This window comes from Psammomys obesus, unplaced genomic scaffold (assembly GCF_907164565.1).
Source record: "Psammomys obesus unplaced genomic scaffold, mPsaObe1.curated_primary_1811, whole genome shotgun sequence".
In the NCBI taxonomy this organism is placed as follows: Eukaryota; Metazoa; Chordata; class Mammalia; order Rodentia; family Muridae; genus Psammomys; species Psammomys obesus.
The window spans coordinates 7,289,140-7,310,539 of record NW_026596095.1 but is presented as its reverse complement, the minus strand read 5'-3'; the positions used below and the strand labels follow the sequence as shown (position 1 = coordinate 7,310,539).

General features: G+C 37.5%; 1 protein-coding gene across 1 annotated transcript in view; it reads right to left on the bottom strand.

The window, feature by feature from the left end:
- Positions 1-21,400, bottom strand: part of Dpyd (dihydropyrimidine dehydrogenase) — an 844,213-nt gene that overhangs the window by 114,950 nt on the left and 707,863 nt on the right. The window contains 1 exon segment of the mRNA XM_055628041.1: positions 7,486-7,665. Coding sequence (XP_055484016.1) covers positions 7,486-7,665 — 180 coding nt within the window.

Here is a 21,400-nt window from a genome sequence, read left to right as displayed (position 1 = left end):
CTTCCTTCCTTCCTTCCTTCCTTCCTTCCTTCCTTCCTTCCTTCCTTTCCTTCTTTCTTTCTTAGTTATAGACAGAGAATTGGCTTAGCAGTATTCTTAGACAGTGGTTGAATTCCCAACACCCACATGGTTGCTGTAGTTTCAAGGAATCTGACACCCTCTTCTGGTCTCCATGGGCAGTGCATATATGTGATAGACATATGTAAGTAAAACATGCATACACTAGGATAAAATAAATCAATTAGAAACTTAAACATTGGTAGTCCAGAGAGACAGGATGTATATCTTGTCTTTAGCTCAGTTTTGTTGTGGACCTTAATTTGGTTCGAAATTTTAAATTTTGTTAGACCTTTATTTTTATATACAAAATATGTTTTAATAAGTGTGTGTAAAGCATGGGTTTCATTTAAAGCATTCATGGTTAAGTTGTATTTTCTCTACTGTATTGTTCATGGAATATCAACACAGTGTGTATTTGTGGGCCTTTTTCTGGTCTTTCTATTGGTCCCATTGATCTTTCTGTCTATCCCAACACCAAAATACACTTGCTTGACTGTACATTTATAGAAGACCATGAAGGGAGATCATCTTCTTCAACAAAGACTTCAACAAAGTATTCTAACTTTGTTCTATTTTATGAATTATTTTGGCTATTCTGGTCTTTGAAATCTAACGTACATGTTGAAAGCAACTTGTCAACTTTAAAAGCATATGTTAGAATTTTGAGTGAGATCATAATATTCAGACAGATAAATCTGAAAACAACTGACATATTCATTCACATTTCAGCAGTGATTTAAGACTTCTTTGTTTTTCCTTCATCAATCCATTGTCATATTCAGTGGGCAGAGATTGCATATGTCTTACTTTGTCCTAAACTAATTCATAACTCTTGCTGTGTTCGTGTCATTTTAAACTTGATTTCTACTGGGACTCTCCATGATTACAGGCATTCATGTAGGAGTATAACTTTAACTTCTGTATATTGTTTTTGTGTCAAGAAACTTTGCCAAGTTCACTTATTATTTTAATCACATTACTATAGTTTATTTGTTATTTTTATGGGAATAGTCTTAATATTGGAAACAGAACAGTTTAAGCACTTCCTTAAAAATTACATACCATTAATTTCTTCTATTGTTCTCTTTAAGATCTTATTGCACCTCTACTATCATGAAACAGAGAAAAAAAGAATAATTCCTGCTCAGCTATTTATCTTAAACAATTTATCCTTCCAATGTTAAGTACTGTGCTAGCTTTGGAATCTCTGTAGATTGCTTAGGGTTATCATTATGATGGATGTTGAGTTTTGTCAAATAACATTTTTGGTAGCAAATGATTTATATCCAATACATTAAATCTGCTCAATTTCAGTTTAAAATAATAAAAAGTAACAACAGATTAAACAGATATTTCGTTGAAAAAAGCTATATGGATGGCAAGGAAATTAAAAATGTGACACTATTAATTATCAGTAATAAAAAGTAAACTAATAATAATGATATTGATAAACATATACTAATTCAGCTCAAATAAAAATGTTGTATTGGGTGCAAAACTAAATTCACATACCCACAGAGGCAAGGATGTAAAATATTTCAACTACTTTGGAAATATGCTTAAAGGTTTCTTCTAAAACTTAAATAACCACTTTTTGACCAAGAGATCAGAATCCTACATATTATCGAAGATAAATAAGAATACTTAAGTACAAAATCAAGTTATACAAGAATGCGTTTCAAATACCAAGAACAATATCAAACCACTGTCTTGAATAAACAAATTATAACATATTTACAAATAAGAATGTTGTTACCAATAATAAAATAATATTATGCATGGAACACCTCAGTGATAGTCACACACAGACTCTCCCACACACGTTCTGTGGACTTCTTTTTAAAACATAAAAGGACATGAACAAACTAATCTTGGTTCATAGAAGCTAGATAGTGTAAGATCTACGTATTTTTTTCTATAAGCGAATTTTAACACTAGTAAGAGAAAATAGAAATAAAAGAAAAAATAACATTTGTTTTATTTGCTAAGAACTGAATACGAGGATTTGTGGTTACTAGACAAAGCCCTTTGCTACTATCACAGTACAAATAAAACAAAAAACAGTAACTAAAAAACAGTATTGTTTTCTGGTGGCTTCTACCACTAGGATTTCTGTCATGGCCATCCATAGATATACATATATGTCAATATATATATATATGTGTGTGTGTGTGTGTGTGTGTGTGTGTGTGTGTATGCATATATGTGTGTGTTTGTAATCCTTTCATTGGAAAACTGACCCTCAGTCACCACCATACAAAATTATTATACTCTTCTTACAGTGGTCTGTCCCGTGTTACCTTTGATTTTAAAAACACAGAGGGATGCAAGTGACCCTGTACATACACCTTTGGTTTCTACCTTCAAAACAAAGCCTTGTCCTCAGAGCAGCTCTACAGGTTCCATGGCAGCATTTCTGATCCCATCCTAATGAGAGCCCCTTAATGAGCGTAGATTAGGTTCACTTATTAATATCGCTGATATGTATTTTATCATGCTTTAATACCTGCTGAAAGTAATTTGGCACATTTACTCTTTCCTCATAAATGCCTGCTATTCCTGAAAGAGCCAAGTTGGAATTTTAATTACAAATTTGCTTTCTCTTTTCTTCTAAATAAGAATAGCACAGATAAGTTTGTGCGGTTTAATTCTATAAACATGTAGCATTGCTCAAGGTGCTTGGAAACGCACGAATAAAGCAGGCCTGCTGTACAGTCTCAAAGTGCTTATAATGAGCTGCAGCAATGGACAAGCAGACACAATACTGGAAGATTTGCTTGGCTTGCTAATTGTGTGAGCAAAGGTCTCTAGAAGGAGGGAGGAAGTGATTTGAATTTCCCAATGAGAAAGGAAAGCTTTAGATGGCTTCAGAAAGGAAATGAAACTCAAGGTATATATTAAAATAAGCGAATGATAATTGTGTTCATCCAGCTATTAAACCCCTGTGGTGGTCTGAATAAAAAATGGTCCCCGTAGTCTCATAGGAAGTAGCACTATTAGGATGTATGGCCTTGTTGGAGGAAGTGTGTCACTAGGGGTAGGCTTTGGGGTTTTAAGTGCTTAAGCGAGACTTTAGAGTCTCTCTCTCTCTCTCTTCCTGCTGCTTGTCAATCCAGATGTAGAGTTCTAGCTTCCTTCTCTAGAACCAGGTCTGCCTGCATGTGACCATACGTCTCACCATATTGATAATGGACTAAACCTCTGAAACTGTAGGCCAATCCCAATGAAATGGCTCCCTTTATAAGGGTTGCCATGGCCGTGGTGTCTGCTCAGAGCTATAGAAACCCTAACCAAAGCAAGCACTGTGTCACTGTTCCACATGATGGGCACTATTGTAGACACCGGTACTTAGACCTGGGCTCTCAAGAAACTTATTATCACTTTGTGACATTTGCCAAGCCAAGGAAGCATACACGTTGCTCACTTGCCTACTTCATGATTTCTTTTGTTTTTTTTTCCCACCTCATTCTGTTAAAGTAGACTCCTAAAATAAGATTTAAACATTTATCATTGTTACTTTTGAATTGCTGTGATTGAAATACCCTTACAATAGAAACCTAAAATAGAAAATGCACAGGGGTCTTATATGAGACTGTTTATCCAACCAAAGACCATGAATGGATATAACCTAGAACCTAAGCTCAGATGTAGCTCATGGTAGCTCAGTAACCAAGTGGGTTTCCCTAGTAAGGGTAACAGGGACTATTTTTGACATGAACTCAATGTCAGGCTCTTTGACATTCCCCCCCCCCCCAAGGGAGGAGTAGCCTTGCTAGGCCACAGAGGAGGACTTTGTAGCCAGTCCCAAAGATACCTGATAAAACAGGGTCAGATGAAAGGGGAGGAGGTTCTCCCCTATCAGTGGACTTGGAAAGGGGCAGGGAGGAGATGAGGGAGGGAGGGTGAGATTGGGAGGGAATGAGGGAGGGGGATACAGCTGGGATACAGAGTTAATAAAATGTAACTAATAATAAAAATAAAAAAATTAAAAAAAGAAAAGGCTTATTTTGGCTGGTGGCATCAGAAGGGTACACTCCATCGTAATAGGGAAGGCATGTTGGAATAAGCAGGAGGCTGGTTAGTCAAACTGTATTCACATTCAGTGTCATAGTCACTGTTCTGTTGCTTTGAAAAGACACTGTGACCAAGGCAACTCTTACAAAACAAAGTATTTAATTGGAAACTTAGTTAGAGTTTTAGAGATTTAGCCCATAATCCTGGTGGAAAGCATGATCAACACATGATGTTGGAGCAGCAGTTAAGAGTTACATACTGACCTGCAGGCCTGGTAGGGGAGACTGGGCTCAAAGCCCAGCCTCAGTTACATACTTTTTTCCCCAATAATATTCCATACTTTCTTCACAAGGACTCTAGTAGGCACATCTCCCAATTCTCCTAAGTGTTTCAAGCAGTTCTACTCCCTGGTGACAAAGCGTTCTAATATATAGACTGATGGGAGCCATTCTCATTCAAACCACCCCATTCAGGAAATGGAAAGTGCATATGAAATGTAACTAGGCTATAAAGCCTCAAGGCCTCCCCCCAGTCACTTACTTCCTCCAGTGAGTCTCCACATCCTAAATGTTCCACAGTTCTCCTTAACAGTGCCACCAGCTGATGACCAAGTGTCCAAATGTGTCCACATGAGCTCATGGGGCCACATTTCCCATTAAACAACATTAAAGGTTGTTTCTTCCCCGTTCTTCTTTAATAATGTAATAGAGAAAGTGATAAACCTGATGACCAATGAAGCTGGTATCTTCCAGTTCTACATTCTGGTCCCACACTGTATTCCTACATTTACCCAGCTGCTGAACCAACAGTTATTAAGCCTGTACTATGATGTAAAGATGGATATGACAGGGGTCTGTCTAGAACAGTTAAAAGATGTAAAACTGCAGTTTTGTGATACCTGTTGGGACTCAAGTTCTAAGGGACAAAAGGAGAAACTGGCTCTGGTTTAGAGTTATAACGTAATGTAAGGAAATGGAAATATTTGGAAAGTTTTTCCTGTTGGATTGGAAGGCTGTTCAAAAGGCAGGGAACTGCATATGAGAATGCAAAGAGCCCCAACTATGCAGAAGGTTTGGTCATTTGCTGTTTCTCTTCCATGTATATTGGGGCTTGCTCAGTGGTCCTTTTCCCCTCTCCAATGATAATCAGTAAGGACATTTATTTCTCTGCTTTTCTGATCATAAAATTTGATGCTCAAATATTAGACAGTCCAATTTCTTTCATGGTTCCCAGACAAATAATCACATCATCATAGTGCCCATGCCCCAAAATGCCAAATACTAACAATACATTTACTAATATCTTGAAAAATATCATATCTCAGTTAGCCAAATTCTCTCTCTAGCCAAACTCTCAAGGTTTCATTTTTTTCTGCCATTAAACTCTGACTTACAACTTTTTGTTTTTAATTTCTACTCTAATCTAGAATGATTTACAAAAGAGAAAGTTTAAGGAGAATAACACTTATACATTTCAAATGAGACCCAGCTAACTATGATAGATTTTTCCTTATGCCATGAAAACACTGTAAGGTTTCATAGATAGCAGGGTACAATGTACTAATAGGTTGCTTACACACAGACACACACACACACACACACACACACATGCTTATGTACATGCCTGCACATACCAAGAAGAACCAGACAGGAAGCCACCTTAAATGTGAACCCAGAGTACTTAGATTCACTAGTCAGCATGTTAACCTAAAGGGGATGTGTCTGGTTAAGTCATACCAGCTTGTACCAGAGAACCCAGGTCCTATTACTGACCATCTGCTTGTTTCTTGTTTTATCTTTGAGAAATGATTCAGCAATCATTTTTTTAAATAATTGATAATGTGGAAAATTATACTAATGATTTTGCTGAAGGCTGAGCTTACCAAAATAAAAGTCCAAATCTAGATCTAAACTATTAGAAAATCAATTTCCATTTATGTCACGGACACAGATGTCCTCTTCCTGATCCTTCATTCCTTTGAATATGGAAATGGAGAAATGAAGGTGAATACCCTTTAAAAGACAAATCATGATAGCACAGAGCAGCCACTTACATTTCAGCTCACATGACACACATCCATGTTTATAGACAGTCATAAAATACCATGTCAGAAACAATTTTCCTGAGATATTTTTACATTGAATGTGTGCAATGTCATCTATGATTTTTCTAGTTATAAACAACCTTCGGGTATTACTGATCATTGATAAAGGCAAGAACACTCTCTGAATACTGAAGACTCAGTCTATGATAATATGATTAGTTACACTAATAATGCTGCTTAGGCTCTGTCTTCTAATTACAATATTATAAATATTAATGTCACAGCCTTTCTGTTTGATTGCCACTCATGGAGAGTCATTCATCATGATATTTTCCTGGAACCCACTTTGTAGGTTTTCTTCCCCTCTTTCTCATTACTGAGCCTGCAATCATACATATTATTCTTCAGGAAGTCTTTATTTTTGGATATATGTTAGACTAAGAACAGTGATCTTTTTCACAAACATTGCCCAGTTATGCGTTGTATCCGTCAGTCTTGCCAAACCTCTCACTATCATCCACGGCGGCACACCCAGGGTTTTTGTTTTTCATTCTTTTTCATGTGACCTGTTTCAAGTTAAAACTCATGTGAATTATTAAATGCCTCCTTAAAGAATCTTTTCATACCGCCTCTCTCCCTTTTTTAAAGTTAATTATTGATGTAGTGACAAGCTGAAAAGACTAAGAATTATAATTTTTTCTCCTTTCGTTCAGGACTCAAGAAATATCTTCTGACAATGGTTGTCTATTTAGAATAATACAAAGGAAACACAAAGACAAAATGCTGAAGGTTGTTTTAGAAAAGAGTTGCTGAAATCACTGTATTATACAAAATGTAAATGTAGTGTATATTTCTCAGAAAATAGCAGTTAGAGAGAAAGCAGGGCTGCAACCTTTGGAGCTGAGGTTTAACCACACGGCAGAGGCAGTTACAAAAGATACTGATTAGATTTTAATTTTAAAAATGGCATCATATTATTCAGGACCCTGGTGATTTGATTGTCTTGAAATAGAAAGGTAATGTTATAATCTCCAGAGCTTGTTAAAGAATAAAGAAATCTCCAGCTTCTCACCGGAAAGAATGCTAGTCATCAGTACAGTCAGCAAGAACTCAAGGCACTTCACACTACAAACTTCAATCTTTTTCTTTTATGTGACCTTGTGTTTTATCAGGAGATAACTCAGAGACCTATCATATAGCTGTAATCAAGCCTGCTTCAGAGTGAATCTACTGTAAAAAAAAAAATCAACATCCTACAGGCACTGCCTTTGGTATCTTAGTGGAGGTGTGGAAAAGCAAATGATCTGAAAGAGAAATGAACCCACGCAAAATTCTCCATGGTCAGCACAGGGGAGAGCAGTGCATACCTGTCCTGTGAGCTCAGCAATTCGTGGAACTGGTTTTCCTTTCTGATGGCTCATAATGGCTGGACTCTGTCCATCCCAGTCTGCTAACTCTTCAATGCTCTTCAGATAAAGAAGGGCTTTGAGGCCAGTGCAGTAATCTTCAATGACAGTAAAGTCCTGATTCTGAATAGCGCTGCACACCTAGGGAAGAAGGAATGGCAGAAGAACATGAGACCAAGCGCCATCTCTACAGGCAGACATAATCTTCAATCATTTAACAAATGTTGTTGTGCCAGATCTGTGGTAAGCAAGTGGGAAGAGAATGAAGAGATTCGAAGGAACCTCCACAGGGGTGAATGCTTCCTTTAACTTGACAGGTTCACATTCTCACAGGAAGGTATACACATCTCAAGGCATTGGAAATTGCATATGGTAAACATGAGCAGGTGACAGCATGCCAGATAAATCTCTATACAGATGTTAAACAGTGACTCCTGTGGTTGACTTTTGGTATAACATAGGCACTTCAACGATCACTTTCTCTCTCTTGACTATACTGTCAAAGAGTTGCTCAGAAGTGGTAAAACTGACTGCAGTGTTGGAGTCCAACCTTTTTTTTAAATTTAATTTTATATTTTTATATTAATTTCAGTTTTTTCACTTTGAATTCCAGCCATAGCCCCCTCCTTCATTCACTCCCAATCCCACCTTGCCTCCCTCATCTCCTCCCATGCCCCACTCCAAGTCCACTGATAGGGGAAGTCCTTCTCCCTTTCCATCTGACCCTAGCCTATCAGGTCTCATCAGGACTGGCTGTATTGTTTTCCTCTGTGCTCTGGTAGGGCTGCTCCCTCCTCAGCGGGAGGTGATCAAAGAGCCAGCCACTGAATTCATGTCAGAGACAGTCCCTGTTTCCCTTTACTAGGGAACCCATTTGTAGACCGAGCTGCCGTGGGCTACATCCGTGCAGCAGTTCTAGGTTATCTCCGTGCATGGTCCTTGGTTGGAGTATCAGTCTCAGAAAAGACCCCTAGGCCCAGATTTCTTGGTTGTATTTATTTTGATCCAGCAACCACCACAGAATTTGTCACTTTTTCTGTACTCAGTGAATCAAGTGAGTGATTCTTAAGAAAAATTTAAAGGTCATCTTAGCATTAAAGAAAATTGAATCAGAGAAATTATGGTCTTTATAAAAACTAGCCTATTTGGAATTTTGTTATTATGGTTAGGATTTAAAAAATATATTTTATTATGTTTTTGTTTATTTATTACTTAGTGTATGTATATGTGTGTATGTGCTCATGTGTGCATATATGTGTGCACAGCAGCAAGCACAATTTCCAGAGTTATTTCTTCAATTTGATACACTATACAGAATCCAAAGACTCATTTAAAAATTCCAAAAAAACCTCTTTTACCAGATATCCCAGTATCATTCCAACTTCAGACATGGAAATCAACAGCTTTCCTAACCTGTATCCAAATGCCCCTAGTAAAGCAATCAAACAGCTAACACTAAGAAAAGTCCAATCAACTTCTACTTTATTTGATGTTGGGTTACTACTAAAGCTGACCAATATGCGTGGATGCAATGGTCCACACTGGTTCCATTCTATCCCAGAAGATACTAACATTTGCAGAAGTTCACTTTGTGCTTACAAAACGTGAAGGATTATTGAGTATATTTTAAACCATCTTCAGATGATTTACTATACTATACTATACTATACTATACTATACTATACTATACTATACTATACTATACACTATGAATACTAACTGTTCTTGGCACTTTTATTTCCAGAAAAAACAGTCTATCCATGCTCTGGACAATTTTATCTGTCTTCATATATTTTCAGTGTCTGATCATTTTAAGTAGTTGATCGAGGATCTATTATTGCATGAAGGGTGAGCTGTGTCAAGGTGCTGACAATGAAAGCTGATAGAAAGAATTAAGTAAAGTTGAATGAAAATGTATCCAAATAGGAGACTGAATAAGATTCTTTTTCAAGTCCTAACACCTTTTAGGTCACTGACTAAATAAACTTTACTAAAATAAATATGCCTCACAGTAGTACTTGGTAACTAGAAATATAAGTTGGTTGAGAGAAACAATTAAAATATAAGATGATGCAGAATTAGGGATAAGGAGGAGGAAAAAAGAGGAAAATCTAGGAGACAGAGTCCATACAAGACGAGGGGAGTGCAGATGAGATGAGAAGACAGAACAAGGCAAAGCAAAGGAAGGAAGGGCAGGGCAAGTCAAGACAGGGCAGGGCAGGCAGGAAAGGCTAGGATGGAAGAGAGAATTCACTTATGTATTCTTAGCTAAGAGATCAGTGCATCTATGAAGCCTGTGTAAAAGGTAGCCAAGTGTGGATGCCTCTGGATACCACGGTGCTTAAAAGGAAGGATAAGGAAATAGGTCATGAAGGACACTAAGCAGAAAAGATGCCAACGGCTTAAGTCAAGTGCTGCAGAGAGTTCCCAGGAAACTCACAGCTGACAAGTGATCCCTAGATTTAGCCATCCAAAAACATGATAGATGCTCGTGTCATGGGGAAGAGGCTCAGCTCCAAGCCAGAAACTACTTTGTTTTGAGGGCTAAAGAATGGGTGAGGAGTGAGAAGTGAAGGTATAGGGACATACTGTGCCTATAGAACATTAAGCTTCAGTTAGGGGAACAGGAGACCAAAGCAATATTGTTTCAATTGCTCTGTGTTTCATTTTTTTAAGCTGCTTTATGAGGATGTAGTCATTTTACTCCATTCAGTAGGACAGAATGACTTCTATGCATTAAAACTTCATTAAGATGGCCTGACTTACAATGAGACAGGACAGAAGCAATTTAACACAAAAGGAGTTAAAATGGGTCTGGCTTTCTGGTCAACAGCTCTTGATTATCTCATTTAGTCCTCAACCTAACTCAAGCAAGCACACTTGTTTTATAATCCTATTTGTGCATATTGGATCTTAGAAAGGCCAACATATAGCCTGAAGGGCACACATGGTATAAAGTTTGGGATTCAGGACTCATGACCATATGGCACTCACTATCATTTGGGACTCCTGACCACATAGCATTCAGTGTAACACAGGACTGCATAGAACTCATGACCAAATAAGACTCATGACTGCAAAAGAGTCATGTAGTCAAATGTGAGCTAGATATACATAAAAACTAAGAAAACCGTTTAAAAGTAATAATAACCATCATTCCATCAGCTGTTTCAAGAACCAGACAAACATGTTTAGAAGCATTTAATCTCCAATCTCAATATGGCTACTTCAAGAAGAAAATCCAGGCTTCTGGATTAAAATAATCAATACTGTCAGTTGTCTTCTAGATTACTGAATCAGAATGAAAATAATGACAAATCAAACTTCCAACAAAGCAGAAATATAAGATCCCAATTTCCAATATTGAAATATGGTCTGTTACTATAAGGTTGGAGAAATGTTAAGAACATAGTTTTCAGGCAGAGCATTAACAACTTTTCAGCTCTGGTGAGGTTTCTATTTTCAGAACAATTTTGTGAGCCTAATCATTTCCTTCATGGGTTTTTCTTGTGATTTTTTTTAACTCTAGAAAGCAAGTAGTTCTTTCTTTAATCTATTTTGGTTGTACTAATATTCTGTTTTATAGTACATGCTTTGACTAAAGTCTCAACACATGCACATAAAAAATCTGACTTTTTTTTTGAAAATCATGTCAGGTCATATACTCTGTGGAATGATTATAACTCTATTGCTAAACTAAATCTATAACTATTTGAAAAGAATAAACAGGAAATTTTAACCTTAGTCATTCTTGATTTTTCCAGTGAGAAAACTACAAAAGCTATTATCTCTTAATCCAGAAGCATAATATTTGTATATGGTGGACTCAGCCAAGATGTGAGCAACCACAGTGCAGACTTGGTATCTTTGAAGAATTAGAGGACATGGTGGAGTCACGTGCTTTCTACTCTACGGTGGTAATGTTCTACACAATTGAAAGCTGCATCAAGTGTAAGAAGTGAAAACTGAAGAGGAAAAAGAGGCAAAAGTTTAGCCAATTCACATCAACAGAATGGAGGGTGACAGGCAACATTGGAGCCTGCAGGCAGATTTATATGCTCAATGGAAGACATGCACACACACACACACACACACACACACACACACACACACACACACACTCAGAGCAATGCTCACACTATGTGTCTATGTTTCTTAAGGGATCGATTTTATTTCTACTGTCGAGTAAGATTGAATGTACTATTTATTTTCTGATATTAGGACTATTACACATTGATATTTCCTTTAAAAATTTAGATTTGGGATATAGCTAGTGGTAGGCACTTGCTTGAGTTGAACATAAGTCTGGTGTATTTCAAAATAAACTTAATACACTAGAGGCCATCTTGGTATTTCATTCAAATAAGGATTATGTAGGTCTCTAGTGGATTAATGGAGTGAGGGCATTGGTGACAAATTTCTAGGAATCTTTTGGCCCACACTTGAAATAGTTTGGAGCACTGGCAAAGATCAATATCACCTAAATTTAAAATGCTGTCTGCAAACAAATTTCTTCTCTATAATCATGTTTCCTGTTTTTCACTGTTCGTTATATTAACATCTTCACAGCCTTTAAAAGGGATGTTATTTATAATACACTATTACTGAAGAGGCAAGAATAATTTTTAGATTATGCAATAATACAAGAAAAAGAACCCTTAGGGTTTATCATTAAAAGCTGAACTTCATCAATGGAATTTGATCTCAGTACTGAGAGAGATTACTTGTTTCGACTTTACACTACATGGAGGGCAAATGATTAAAATGCCAAAGCATAGCTGCTGTGCCTAAATGGGTCTGTTTTGTGTGACATCATTTAATTGTTTGTTTAGTAGTTTTGATTAATAGCTACTCACACGTTTGTTTAGTATAATTGGTAGCTTCTTCATGGCAAAGGCTGATGTGTCTTTCTTCACAGTAGGGTGTCAGGTGCCATTGAGAAGATCATTGCCACCATCAATTACATTTAAAGTGTGAGTATCCCTATAGTGAGCTATTTTAAATAGAGGCTATAAGTTCCTCAGTAGGGCCAGGCCCATGTGGGCTCCTGGCAGGCAGGTGGTAGTTGCCTGTGCAATGTCGTTTGAGGTATGTCATAAAGTGTTCTCTGCATCAGCAGCCTCCTCTGGGGGTCTGACATGGTGCCCTAGATTTTTACTCTGCATGAAGGCATACTTTATCAAAGACCTGTCTGTGAAAAGGCACTGTAGAAATACCTGGGAAGCAACAGAGAGTTTAAGGGACTATTCCTTTTCCACAATTTCTCATTATGTAAAATTAAATTAATAGTAAATTATGCATTGACGGAAATTTATGCCTTAAAAAGATCCTTTCCATGCTCCATTTCTTTCAGTATTCAGAATAAACCTCATGTAGGCAGAAGAGAAGGCAGTAGTCTTTCCCTAAAAATGGAAAGAGATTGGATTTAAAGGATTATTTCTTAAAGTCAAATCTATTTTTTAATGACACATTAAGTTAAATGGTGAGGAACATATACACAGAAGCCAGGCGTGTTGGCACATATCTGTAACCCTAATACCTGTGAGGTGGAAACAAAATAATCAATAGTTTAAGGCCCGTGTTTGACACATAGGGGGTCTTAGGCCTTGCGGGTTTACATGAGACACTGCCTCAAGACAAAACCAAACACAATAAAACAAAAGGGCGATAAATAAAAACAGAGTAAAAACCCTAGTTCAAGTGAACTCTTTGATGAATATGTGATAACCTTCTTCACATTAAAGTACAGATTGAATATGTTGCATATACAATACTAAAGGCAATATGTGGAATTGTTTAAAATGATAGTTACTACTAAGTTAGGCATGGATTAGACTGAATACAATGTTTAAATTTAAAAATGTTTGGTTTAATATCAAAGAAGGATGTTGTGACCCTTATTTTTATTTTCATTAAATAAAAAATAAAAGAAGCTTTGGTCTTGGTCAGCTGCTTTGGGGGTGAGACACAGTTCTCGCTGTGGGTTTTGTTCACTGGCTTCTTATTCCTTGTTAATTGTTTTAGTCATCTCTGCTCTTTCCAGGATAAGCCAAGTAGATGAACACTTCTTGCTGGGAACACGCACTTGACTTTTGCTAGCGTGTGTGAAAACTGAAGGTCAGACTGACATATTGGTACTAAGTTGCATTGGTGCATGTTCAATTATGTACAATTTAAAGTAAATTCAATGGGCCCAATGAAAATGTTTTGTGTATTCTAAAATCCCAATTTGCTTTAAAATATTCAAGACAATTTATTAAGAAGTTATCAAGTCTTACCCAGGGTCCTCCTTCTTGCTTAGCTTCTTTAGGTGTACAGACTTTAGTCTGATTATTCTATATTGTATGTCTAATATCCACTTATAAGTGAGTATGTACAATGTGTGTCTTTTTACTTCTGAGATACCTCACTCAGCATGATCTCTTCCAGATGATCCCACCATTTGCCTGCAAATTTCACGATTTCTTTGTTTTTAATTGCTGAAGAGTATTCCATTATGTAAATGTACCACAACTTCTGTATCCATTCTTCAACTGAGGGACATTTGGGTTGTTTCCAGATTCTGGCTATTACGAATAAAGCTGCTATGAACATGCTTGAGCAAATGTCCTTGTTGAATACTTGAGCATACTTTGGATATATGTCTAGGAGTGGTATGACAAACATGATAGACATTGGAAAAGGGAGTAAAGAGGGAACAGCACAGGCGCCTACTACAGGGGGCCTCTGAAAGACTCTACCAAGCAGGGTATTGAAGCAAATGCTGAGACTCATAGCCAAACTTTGGGCAGAATATAGGGAATCTTATGAAAGAAGCAGGGCATAGAAAGACCTGGAGGGGACTGGAACTCTACAAAGAGAGCAGCAGAACCAAAAAACCTGGGCTCAGGGAGGTTTACTGAGACTGATATTCTAACCAAGGACTATTCATGGAGATAATCTAGAACCCTTGCTCTGATGTTGTCAATGGCAGCTCAGTCTCCAAGTGGGTTCCCTAATAAAAGGAACAGGAGCTGTCTCTGACATGAACTCAGTGGCTGGCTCTTTGATTACCTCTCCCTGAGTGGGATGGGGGAACAGCCTTGCCAGGCCACAGAGGAAGACAAAGCAGCCAGCCTTGATGAGACCTGATAGGGTAGGGTCAGAGGGAAGGGGAGGAGGACCTCACCTTGAGGAGGGGCATTGGAAGAGAAAAGGGAGGGAAGGTGGGGTTGGGAGGGGATGAGGGAGGGGACTACAGCTGGGATACAAAGTGAATAAATTATAATAAATAAAAAAATTAATTAAAAATGTGCAAGGAAGAAATAAAATAGATCCACTGTGTGAAAAAAAAAAAGAAGTTATCAAATCTAATTCCAAAGTATGATCCCAAGTAAGTATTTTGGCGAAGAAAAACTCTGTAAAAACAGAGCACCCTGACACCAGTTAGGGTTTGGTGTAAGAGAGCAGTTCCTTTTTCCAATGAGAGTTTGAAATGTGTTAAAGTTCTAAAATGAAGATCTTGACCTATAAGATATAGCTCAGACCATAATTACCTTCTTTTTATTTATTATCACACAAGCAGACAAACTGTGATCCACATCTTAGAAACCCATACCTTTAGGCATTGTGCTAGTAAGACACACATTTACAATTCAAATCTCCAGTAGTTTCAAAGTTCCTATCAGCTTGTCAGTAAGAAAGAACATAGAGAGTAAGTATATTCAAGTAAGAATGCAAATGCTACAGTGGCCTCACATTCTGACCTATGGGAATATGAACTGTTACATAGCTACCAAGGACTCCAATGTCTTCCCATGGACACCAGCTACTCATGAAACAGAGGTTCAAAAGTATCAACCAACTAGATTAAGCATACTTCAAAGAGATTTAATTATGCACATTGCCTCTGTGTTGATATGCACATGTGCATGTAGGCATTGAAGAGCTGAGAACATGGTGTCCCTTGAACTGGAACTCCAGGCATTTATGAACAGCCTGATGTGGGTGCTGGAAACTGATTTCCATTCCTCTGCTATGTCAGTGCATTAACCACTGAGCGATTTCTCTAGGCCCCAAGCTAGTCAAGCTTTACACATTTCTCAGGAACAAAACAAGCTCTTTTTACTAATCTGGTGTAATAAAAGGTTAAACTGCTTAAACTATGTTAAACACCAGAAATACTTTACCAAGTGCTTTAGTTTCCAAAGAAGGATGCTAATAAGTCAGAAATATTTGGGTTGTGATTTATTTTCCAAAATGTGCTTTAAATAATATCAAAGGAGTTTTTTGTTTGCTTGCTTGCTTGTTTTACTTTCGCACAGCCAATTTTCTTATTTTCTAGGTTCAGAGTGCAGAAACGTTAAAGGCTCTGACCTGGCCACACAGTTAGGCTTCCACACTGTCCAAAGCTGCTTCTGCTGTGCCACAGCCTCCCCATAGGTCTTTGTATTTACTCTACACATTATTTCTGAGAGAAAGAATGGTGAGGTGCTTGAATAAGAATGGCCCTCATGGGCTTCATATGTCTGAATACTCAATCCCTAGTTGCTGTAAATGGGAAGGATTAGCAGGTATGATCTTGTTGGAGGAAGTGTGTCATGAGGGGCAGGAGTGAGCTCTGAGGTTTCAAAAGACTCAGGCCACTTTGAGTTAGCTTTCATTCTGTCTCCTGGTTGTGTCTCCTCTCACACACCCCTTTTATTTTCTGGCCATGTCTTAAAATGAGATTTCAGCTATTGTTCCAGCACCACACCCAGAAGCCTGCTCCCATGCCCCCTTGCTAAGATGGTCATGGACTCTAACCCTCTGAAACTGTAAGCTCAAATAAACTCCATTTCCACAGGTTGCTTTTGTCATAGTGTCTTATCACAGTGATAGAAAGGTAACTAAAATAACCAAGAAGTGTGATGTCCTGCTGCTAAGTGATGAAACCCAAACTAAACAATGAACACAAACCAAAGCCACAAGGTTAGTAAGGGCCAGAGCCAAGAGTGGGATTTGGAGCTCCCGGTTTCTGCAAAGAATTTTGAGATTCTTATTTAGAAAAACTCTTGTTTTCTTGTTTAGAAAAACTCCAGTCTTTAATGTCACAAAGTGTTGCATATATTAAAAGAAAGCACTTATTAATTTTTTTTTCATAAGAAGCGTCTTATTGCAAAGTAATTCCAAATGTACTGATCAATTGATAATGGTATAAACCCAAAGATACTTATCTTTTAAAGCCTCAATATTTTTATGACCCACTTGACTGTTAACTATTGAAACTCAAAACATACCCCTGCTTGCTGGAAGAAGTGCAATCTTCAGTTCCACCCGTCCCTAGCCACTGATCAATGACATCACATTTTCCATTGGCATACAATTAGTAATTTCTCACTCAGAACTGAGGTCTGACCGGCACTGGTAAACATATTTTTAAAAGTGGCTGAATAATACATATTGTTGAAGTAATAATATGAATAACAATATCCCCTTGTGAGCTTCTGGTACTACATAAACATGGCATTGCTTACTAGAATTCATGAATAAAAACACCAAATTATAATTTTATGAAAATATAAGTAAAAAAAGACAGCCCCTGGGGAAACATATCATGTAGTGAGCTGGATCGAGATATTTTTGTACATTCACACGAAACCAGAACTCTCCGTTGTTCTGTCATATTAGTTTCTGTTTGTTGGAGCTGTGCAGCATCAAAGTCATAGTGTCTCTCCATATCGTGTTTCGCAGTAATGTAGAGGGCGATGTGAAGAAATCAAAGCGAGGGTTTCTGAGGAGATTCCTGGCAATTGAGCCAGCAGGCTCTTTCCTCTGCTCAGTAACTGTGGTAGTGCATTGATTTAAACTCCTTCTGAGATCTCAAACGCTTTTATATTCTTAGGTCTCTCAAGCAGCTCCCCCCACCCCCAAAGTGATAAAATTCTGGCATTCAGCAGAATGCCATCTTGTTTCCCCCCCGAAAGGAGAAGGCTTATTTCAGCTTCCCTACTAAACTGCACTGGATCACTAAGTAAAATAGTTGTCCAAATGTCATTCTATTAAGAAATCTGGTTTTTAAGCAAAAGAGAGGACCCTAACTAAAATGCTCAATCCCCATCCTGAAAGGCAAAGAGGATGGACATCAGAAGAAGAAAAAAAAACAGGAAACAAGCTAGGAACCTGCTACAGAGGGCCTCTGAAAGCCAGAAGAAGAAAACAGGAAACAACCTAGGAACCTGCCACAGAGGGCCTCTGAAAGCCTCTGCCCTGCAGACTATCAAAACAGATGCTGAGCCTGATGGCCAACTGTCAGGCAGAATGAATGGAATTTTATGTAAGAAGTGGGAAATAGCAAGAGCTGGAGAGGACAGGAACTCCACAAGGAGAGCAACAGAACAATAAAATTTGAACACAGGGAACTTCCCAGAGACTCATACTCCAACCAAGGACTATTCATGGAGATAACCTAGAACCCCTGCACAGATATAGCCCATGGCAGTTCAGTTTCCAAGTGGGTTACATAGTAATGGGAAGAGGGACTGCCTCTGACATGAACTGATTGGCCTGCTCTTTGATCACCTCCCGCTGAGGGGGAGCAGCCTTACCAGGCCACAGAAGATGACAATGCAGCCACTTCTGATGAGAAATGATAGTCTAAGATCAGAAAGAAGGAGAGGAGAACCTCCCCTATCAGTGGACTTGGGGAGGAGCATGCATGCAGAAAGGGGAGGAAGGGTGGGATCGGGAGGGGAGGAGGGAGGGGCTTATGGGGGGTACAAAATGAATAAAGTGTAATTAATAATAATAATAAATATTTAAAAAATATGTATGTACTGACCACAGCAGATTTGATTGGAGGGAAAGGAACAACAATAGCTCTGCAGATGTGCCATTTCAAAGGTTCAACTCAGGGTAAAAGCCTCATGGAAAGGCCATTCTGCTTATTCGATATTTTAAAGTATGTTTTAATCACAGCTAACTGATAAATCCTAACAGTATAGGAGTGATTTATCCTGCTTTATTTCAGTACATCATGAGTTTTTCCCCTCACTTTGGTTATTGTCTTATGTAACCTCTTAAATTACAGCACATCTGACAAGTACATGAATTCCTTCCTGCCCAATGAAGAAAGGGTCTTATGGAGCCCAAATATCCATTTTTCAATGTCGATCCATGGCTATTTCTTGTCTCTCTTTTTTTTTTTTTAGCCCAGGTTCAGGTAAAGTGAGGGTGAAGAGCATAAAGTGTTTTAAAAATATATCTTACTGAGATCCAAACCACATCTGGCCAATTGGAATAACTATCAATTCTGCAAGGCATCATAGGCAACAGGCTTCCAGTCCAACTACCACCCAAAAAGAAGTGCCTTTGAGGGCCTGAGTTCCACTGCACTTTGTTGATGATGTCATTTAACTTAGGATAGTCTGGGCTGATTACTTAAAGGTCTGTATCTAGTCTGCCCTTTTCCTTGTATCTGTCCTTACCAAATCGAACTCTTACTGTGTTCAGATATCAATAATTTCCAAAAAAAGAAATAATAATAATAATGCTAATGCTAATAATAATAACAGAACTATACAGACACACAGTACTGCTAGCATTTCATGTGCGTCTAGAGGTAAATTGGGCAAGCTTGGATCAATCTGTAGATCCAAAGAATAGTGATTGCTCTTTCACATCTTCAAAGATACTATTGTTGATTTCTCTGCCTCCCTATGGACACAAATATAATACTGAAGAGAGTACAATGGTACTGTGGTCATAAACCAACAGGTTTCTAAGAGCATCATTCTTTGGTCAAGGCTGTGGCTGCAGTTTGTGATAGCTTGACTATTTTGCTCCATAAGAAGTAGAAATTTCCGGTAAAATAATTTCTCATCGCCCTGGCTCAGATCTTAGTGTAGCATCATTTACCACGTTTATCCTCCAACACTCTTCAGTGACAGGTGGTGGTGAAGGGTCTGCCTCGACCACTGTGAATGCTCGGCTCCTCTCACGGTGAAAAGAGAGCAAGAAAAGAAAACTACACATCCAAACAATAGCTATCTTTATGACTAAACTCTGTAATTTTAGGCAGTCTCTCTTTTTCAACAGAGTCAACACAGCTGCGGTGACTTGATTTATCATATCATTTACTAAACCATGACATAGGGTGTTGATCAGAGAAGGAGAACAAGACAAAATGCCCTGAGAGGAAAAGTCTATGGGAATAATGAAGACATGGGCTTACTATTAGTATTATATTGATTTATTTTACCGTGAAAATAGAGAAAGGTACATGGTCACTGAACAACATAAACGCTTATTTATTTTAGGGTTCTAAGATTTGCTTACTGTGAGGAAAAGAAACATGCAAACAACAACTTAAGCTATGCTAACACCCTTTGACTCAAAGTACTCATGACTCACTAGTACATTTGACATATAATCTACTCTGAATTTAAAAAAAAAAGAAATTGTGGTGAGAGATTAGCATGCTGACGGCAAGGTGAGGCCGCCATCTTACATTTCAGCTTATTGAAGGATAATCTGTTTATGACTTAGACACAATAGAAAGAACTAAATTCAAGTTAATATAAAACATAAACAGTGCATGCTCACACTAAATCTGGAAAGGGAGAGCAGTGGGGTTTTTTTATAGTTAAACAAAAACATTTTAGAAACATGGGAAAGAATTATTTTTAACTTCTTCACTACATAGACAAACCAGGGAAGCAAAAAGCTTGCTGTTTTGTACTGATGGTAAAAAGGGAAATAAATTGTATGATAGATTTGTTGTTTGTTTTAATGAAGACCAAGTATCTAAAAATACAGTCTTCATCTTCCAAACAATTTGTTGGAATACAGTACAATAAAGTGATTCAAAGTCTTAAGAAGCAGTACTCTGTGAAGTTTTTCATCAGAAAGGAGCGTGTTTTTATGATTTGCAGGTACAGTAATTGATATGAAGGTTAGAATTCCTAGTGACCATTCTTGGCTGATATTTCTTAAGAATAAAGAGCATGCTATATTGTTTTTCCATCCAAAAGAACACTTGTGATTAAATAAGAAAATATGAAGGACTGTTCAAAGATAAGTGACAAACTGGAATTACCCACGCCATAATGGGGGTCTGTACTTCTCTTATTTAGAATGTCTTTGGATTGAAGGGGAATTTTTACATATTCTTATGAAATGTCTGTACAATGCTCTGACTTCTTTGGTCTTGGCTAATATTTTGCTCTTTTGGGTAATTCTGCAGGTCTTCACATATTAACACTGAATTGAGTTCACAGTGATGTTATTTTTTAGTTTGGTCTTTAGAATAATGGATATTGTCTAGATCCTATAACCTTGGAGGTGAACTGTCATTTGTGAACTCCACTTTTTACAGAAACAATTAGTAGACTTTGCTGTTTTGTAGTCAGGGAAAAGGGAAATAAATTGTATGTTAAGTTTATTGCTTGTTTTAATGAACACTAAGTATTTTAGATATACAGCATAGGTAATATTAAGGCTCATTCATAAGTTGACTCCTCCTATAGCTCTTGAAAGATCCACAAAGGTGTGTATCAATAATTAGTGTCATACAGAACACCTTCATTGCCTTCCCCAAATATCCTGGGCTCCATTTATTCATCACTCTTTCTCACCCTCATTCTTCATTAACCATTCATGTTTTTAGTCTCTATAATGTTACCTTTCCATGAATGCCATATAATTAAAATCGTATAATATGCATCTTTTCAGGCATGCTCTTTTATTTAGCATTATGTATTTATAACTCCTCCTATTTTACCATTTCTTGATAGCTTTCTTCAATTCATCACTGAATAAGATTCAATTGTCTATATATACATCAGTTTGTTTATACATTCACTGGTTGAAAGATTATACATATATATATATATATATATATATATATATATATATATAT